Raw genomic sequence first — 6,921 nt, 5'->3', positions numbered from 1 at the left:
AATGGCTATCTCAAAATTTTTATCGGAAGTGTTTGGGGAAATGATGCGCGGAGGGGATGCATTAGCCCTCCGATCAGTTTTGTCAATCAAAAAGGGCCCTAGCCCTCACAATTTTCAATCTAATGAGCTCTTTTTGAAGTTTTTACGACAAATCATTTTATACAAAGTGCCCTGGTCTAAAACCAAAAAAAAAAATTCATTGTTTGAACATAGTTCTTTACTTAGCCAGCGCTATTGCACTGCTTATGATAAAAAGGTAGCTACCAAGCTTGTTTGCTATGCATTGGGGTACTAGGCGCGCAAGGTCTAGCTAACAAATTCAGATAGATACATCTTCCTTGAATCTCTCAAATATTTATCAAAACGTACCAAACTACACAAAACGTGCAATATTCTTCTGCATTACCCTAAGTAAGGAGACTTAGCTAAGTACCCCCCTTAATCAAGATTTTTAAACAACTGCAAATTCCAAAAGCGAAATTCAACCTATGAAATGGCAGAGATAACTTCACAATGTTTTCCTGGGAAAATAATTACTTGGTGAACGTTGTGTATACTTTTACTGTAATATGAATTTCCCCATTCTACAGGAATATATCCTAGGATCAAGATTTTTTTGCCCTCTTTAGTCAAACAGTTCGTTGTGACGAATTATAAGGAGTGACCCGGCTCAATAGTAACCAAAACTTAAAAAAATGGAGTTTTGATACTATTAGATATATCAAAAGAATTTAAGTTTTATGCTGATTTCAAATATACAAGTTTCATTAAGTTTAGTCTTACCCATCAAAGGTTACGAGCCTGAGAAAATTTACCTGATTTTCAAAAAAGGGGGTAACACCCCTTAAAAGTGAGATAATCTTAATGAAAATCTCACCATCAGATTCAGCGTATCAAAAAAACCTACTATAGAGGTTTCAAGCTCCAATCTGCAAAAATGTGGAATTTTTTATTTTGGCCAGAAGAAAGATCACAGATGCGTGATTTTTTTTTTTTTTTCTTCTTTTTTTTTTCTCCCCACGGGTGATTGTATCGACCCAGTGATCCCAAAATATCGGGAAATGGCTGATTCGAACGGAAATTAAAAGCTTTATTGCCCTTTTAAAGTGACCAAAAAGAGAGGAGGGCTACTGGCCCCCCTCCCACACCCATTGTTTCCTCATCATTATCTGATCAAAATTTTGAGATAACTATTTTGTTTATTATAGTTAAAAAATAAAATAATTTTGTCTTTAGGTGTAAAATGACCCCCAACAGACCGGATTGAGAGGCCTGTAGGTTATGAAATTCGCCCATAATTTACATATAGTGTTTGTTATTGGAAGGTATACAGTATTTTTTCGGGAGGAGGGGGTTGCTTGGGGTGAATTTCTATGGGGAGAATCTTCCTTGGGGAGAAAAATTTCTGGGGAGGGGGGGGTGAATAATCCAGGGGATATGTTAAACTGGTAGAATTGGCATAGTTACTATTAAAAAATCGTTGTAATTCTCTTAGATTCTTTTTGCCAAATTTTTTATGAGAAGATGTTCCGGGGGAGTTATCTAGGGGCTTTTTTCTGCGTATTTTGTTTTCTTGGAAATAATTTGCTCGGAAGGGGGCATTCCTGGAGTGATCGAGAAACCGATCAGAGATTAAAGTCTTATGCAGATGAAATCGTCTGCAAGCAATTTTACAGGGAGGGGGATTCACAGCGAAGAACGCACTTTCCGGAGGGACTTGGACAGGGGGGGGATACACTTCCTTTTACATGAAATTTCCACGGAATTTTCCTTAAGAGGGAGGGGTAAATTTAATAGAGGGTGAGCCAGAATTACCGGCATTATTTCAAAAACAAACAGAAATTATTTCATTTATGAAGGGTTGCCCCCTCCTCAATACTTTACTCTTTACTGTAAAGTTTGACTGTTTACCAAAATTAAAACCTGGAGCCGTTTAATTAAAATATGATGTTTTTTTAAAAGTGTTAATAGCTCTAGCGTAAAGAGCAAGGTATTGAGGAGGGGGCAACTGTTCATATACGGAATAAGTCTGCCAAAATTAAGGTGCAAATTTTTTTTAATTATTTATGCACGGACAAATTTGAACCTACAATAGTTGAAAAACATTTAGAAATTAAATTTTTAAAAACAAGTTTTTTAACTGTAAGTAAGGAGTGACATTAAAACTTAAAACGAACGGAAATTATTCCGTATAAGAAAAGGGCTGTCCCTTTCTCAACACCTAGCTCTTTACACTAAAGTTTTTATTGTTTTAAAAAGTAGACTTGTGACAAAGAGTCAAATTTTAGTGTAAAAAGCGAGGCGTTGAAGAGGGAATAGCCCCTTTCATATATGGAATAATTTCTGTTCGTTTTAAGTTTCAGTGTCACTCCTTACTTTCACTTAAAAAACTTCTTTTGTTTTTTATTTAATAGCAAAAAGGCCAGTAGTTATGATTCCTGAAACCTCGTTGTCCAAGACCACTCAGAAATATTGTCACTGCCTGAACATATTCAACACATTCCCTGTCTCGACTCTCAGCTCACTGTTTTGGGATGGCATGCCTGGAATCGGGGACACACCAAAATAATTCACAACCCTCCAAAAAAAGATGAAATAGAAAAAGCGAGAGGACCACGAAAAAAAGCGCGGCAGGCACCAAAAATTGGTGAAAGGAGTAATGGTTAATATCTTGATCACAACTATGTTTCGAGTATAGCTTACTTAATTGCGGTAGCCTGGAAGACATTGAGTCATTTGATCCCAATTCAATTTCGGCAAACAATTTTATTCCTACGAATTTTGTGCTTAACAAGTGTTGAGCAGAGATGTTATGTGTTGCTCCATTGAAAAATGTCGATTGAAGTGATTTCAATATTTCCTTGTCCCCTCTGAGAAAGAGTGGACAGAAATTCACATTTCCAGAGAATCCAAATAAGGTCGACATCAGTGTTGACGACATGGTCTAGAAACGTCCTTGTCCACGAAACTTGGGAGGCACAAAATAGCCGGTCAAGGATTAGCCCTTAGTTACACTCTCAGCTCGTACTAACTGCCCAAAATTGCGTATTATTTTAATGCTTTGTTTCATTCTATTTACCTCAGGTGTTTTTATTTTTATAACCTTATATATATTTGAAATAAAAAACTTTAGCATGGTATCAAAACCAATACTAGGACTGTCCAATCCAACTCTATGGTTAGGGGTTCCTTTGGACAATTAAAAAATCAAAAAACTTTTTTTTTGCCAAAAATCTGAAAAAAGCTCCAAAGGTAGTTTCAACGGATAACCTACCGTACGCATTTAATGGTACAGTCAGAACTACAAAAAAACTAATTTTGTAGAAGAAATATCAGTAATCTGGCCAGTTTTGTTTTCTCGTAAAGATCTTCTATTAAATTGTCCCAGACTATAGTTGAAACTAGTTATCAAGAACATTATGTTTTGACATACATTCAAATGATTGGTCAAAAGTACCTTTTTTTTAAACAGCTGTTATCAACTAATATATTGCAAAACATAGCGTACAGGCAAGTGGTAAAACATCTGAAAACATTATTATTCTGACTCAAGGCTCATACAAATAACTTACGAAACTTTTCTTGGAAAAATTTATTTCAGCATATGCTTATTTACTCCAGAATATGAGAACATCGTCTTCATGTGTAATTAAATAAAAAAAACAAATTTTTTCAACTGAAAGTAAGGAGCGACATTAAAACTTAAAACGAACAGAAATGTTTCTGTATATGAAAGGGGCTGTCCCCTCCTCAACGCCTCGCTCTTTACACTAAATTATTTTATTGTTTCAAAAAATAAAGTTGTGAGACAGAGTCAAACTTTAGCGTAAAGCGCGCGGTGTTGAGGAGGGGGCAGCCCCTTTCATATACAGAATACTTTCTGTTCGTTTTAAGTTTTAATGTTGCTCCTTTCTTTCAGTTAAAAAAACTTGTTTTTTATTTAATTTCTGAACATTTTTGAATTAATGCAGCTTTGACTTTGGCTTACTGTACATGAATAATTAAAACGAAATTTGCCTATTAATTTTTTTTTTTTTGGGCTAAATGGCTGTCTTGAAATTTTGTTCTGACATAACTTACGAATTAACTTACGTAACGAACTTCTTTATTCGTATATTTTTATTACGTATATTAGGGGGTTCGCCCCCAATTCAATACCATGCTCTTTACTCTAAAGTACAAATTTTTTTCCAATTCCATAAGAATGACCCCTTAATCACAAAGGCCGTTAATTAGAATAAATAGATATGATGAAAGTACAAAAAAAAAACTTTTGCTTAAAGGATGAGTTTCTGAATGGGAGCTATGCCCAATCAGTTACGTAGCCAATTTTGTTCATTTTAAGTTTTGATGTTGCTCCTTAATTTCAGTTGAAAATTTTTTTTTATTATTTAATTTCTGATTGTTTTTTTAGATAATGCTGGAAAATCTGGTGCCCCCATCATAGCAATGTCCCTTCCCCAATAAAAAATTTCTTCTTGGAAAGATCCTCCCACTTAACCCCCGGCCCACCCACCCAACCCCCCAACTACAAGAAAAAATCCCCCCTGAATACTTCTGTATACTTCCCAATAACCAATACTATATGTAAACATTGGGCAAAGTTCATAACTTGCAGACCTTCCAACTTGGACACTGGGGGATTAAGTCATTCTCAAAGACATAGTTATTGTATTTTTCGACCATGCTGAACAAAATGGCTGTCTCAAAATTTTGATCGGGTGACTTTGGGAAAAAATCAGCGTGGGAGGGGGCCTAGTTGCCCTCCACTTTTTTATCTTAAAAAGAGCACTAGAACTTTTAATTTCAGTTTGAATTACCACTCCCACGATATTCTAGGACCACTGGGTTGATACCATCACCCCTGGGGAAAAAACAACAAATTAACACGCATCCGCGATCTTCTTTCTGGGAAAAATACGAAATTCCACATTTTTGCAGATATGAGCTTGAAACTTCTATAGTAGGGTTCTCTGATACGCTGAATCTGATGGTTTGATTTTATATATATAAATATAAATATATATATATATATGTATACATATAAAGAGGCTGTCACCTCCTCAACGCCTTGCTCTTTAAGCTAAAGTTTTTTTAGTATTTTAAAAAATAAAATTGTGACACAGAGTCATATATATATATATATATATATATATATATATATATATATATATATATATATATATATATATATATATATATATATATATATATATATATATATATATATATATATATATATATATAATCATAAGTAATTTTTCCAGAGAATTAAATGACAATCAAAAATGGAATGAATTAATTAAGATGAAAAATATTTCCATTCAAATCCTAAGGAAAACTGTTTTTTTTATGTACTTCCCTTCCCCTCCTTAAAATACTCCCTGATGTTTCTCAAGATGCCCCTACCCTCTTACTTTTATCATGGTAAATATAAGAATAGAACATTTTAGATTTCAGAGACACAAAAAAATGTGGGGTAAAACGCATCTCCTTAATGAACCCATATTTCATGAAATCAAAAAATATTCCCAGGAAGGAAAGGGACATTAATTTGAAAATAAAATTTTCGCATAAAATACATTATCAAGGATCCAGGCATAATAAACCTATTTTATCCTGCATAACATTTATTCCCCCATGAAATCATTTTGACAAAAATGTCTATTAATGAAAATTTTGCCAAAACATGTAAAACCGTCCAGAAGAATAGTCTGTCTTGCATACGAAAAATTTCCCGATTGTTATTTTTAAAGTGTATGGTGGCTGACCCCGGGAAGATAAGAGACACTCATATTTTTTTTAACTACACATAGCCTTGAGCAAACTTCTGTTGACTGAACTTTGATCTTTTGATATTTTTAAATGAGCTTTAGAAAAATGTTGCTATATAAATGTCGGCAGGATGTGAAAAGTTTAGTATACTCGTGGCAGCAGACATGGTGGCGATTTACAGTCCCTGCATTGTGCTGTTTCTTGGTGAGTGAATATTTAAGCTAAATCCCTTATTGTTGAGCCTTAATTGCAATATTAAAGTTTTTTCAGTAAATAGCTAAAATTATTGTGGATTCGTCAAGACTATTGGGATTTCAAGTGATTTCAAAACCAGGGATACAGAAATTAATATAAATATTTTCTTCCAATAATGACCATATTTACTGACTATGAGAATCAAGGTTTTGGAGAGGACAATATCTCTTCCTATAAGAGTCTTAAATTGATATAGGGCCCCTAAGATATTATCTGCTATATTCAATACTTTAAAATGAATTGATTGATATCCTTGATTTTAGTTAATTTAAACCTCAAATTATTGTTGATCTTTTCTATTGTTTATCGTTTTGTGAAACAAGGAAAATACCTTTGTATTATAAAAAGGTGTTTTTCTTGCTTTACAGAATGGTAAACTAAAGGAATAAATCAACAACTATATGAGGTTTACTTTTTTTATCATCTAGAAGCAATACGTTGAGAAAATTGCTTTAGATCTGTCTGTAACGTAATACAAACATTGTGGAAAGGGATCAAAACCTAAAAAAAAATGGTCTGTAAATAATATGGGATCCTGATCTAGTAATCTAGCCGCACCTCCAGCTGTGCGCCATACTGTAGAAAAGGAGTAATCGGATGTACTTTTTGAAACATCCCTTCTTTTCAGGATACTTCCCCATTTAAATTCCCTTTTTCTGTTGCTCTTGTTTTTCCTTTGACAATTTATTCATTTGCCATAATGATGTACGAAATTAGATTAAAATGGACATAAGTTATTCCGTATAAGACGGGAACTTTTCTATCCTAAGCCATTGCTAGTTCTGCTAAAGATTTTAGGTGTTTTGGAAAAGGCTCTTATTCCCGTTAAACAGCCCTTGTGTTTCTGAAGCCTTTCTTAAATAATCGGGCAAAAAGAAAAACCTTATCATA

The 6,921-nt window shown here is 33.9% G+C and overlaps 1 protein-coding gene across 1 annotated transcript in view; it reads left to right on the top strand.

Annotated features, from left to right (window-relative positions):
• The first annotated feature begins 5,894 nt into the window (after positions 1-5,894).
• LOC148945644 (vitellogenin-like) overlaps positions 5,895-6,921 on the top strand; it is a 145,152-nt gene continuing 144,125 nt past the window's right edge. The window contains exon 1 of the mRNA XM_089098230.1: positions 5,895-5,979. Within this exon, the coding sequence (XP_088954356.1) occupies positions 5,895-5,979 (85 nt within the window). The remainder of the gene's footprint in view (positions 5,980-6,921) is intronic.

The sequence above is a fragment of the Artemia sp. Qi Xiang Cuo genome, chromosome 12, assembly GCF_049724085.1.
Source record: "Artemia sp. Qi Xiang Cuo chromosome 12, ASM4972408v1, whole genome shotgun sequence".
In the NCBI taxonomy this organism is placed as follows: domain Eukaryota; kingdom Metazoa; phylum Arthropoda; class Branchiopoda; order Anostraca; family Artemiidae; genus Artemia; species Artemia sp. Qi Xiang Cuo.
This window is presented reverse-complemented; position numbering and strand designations above follow the sequence as displayed.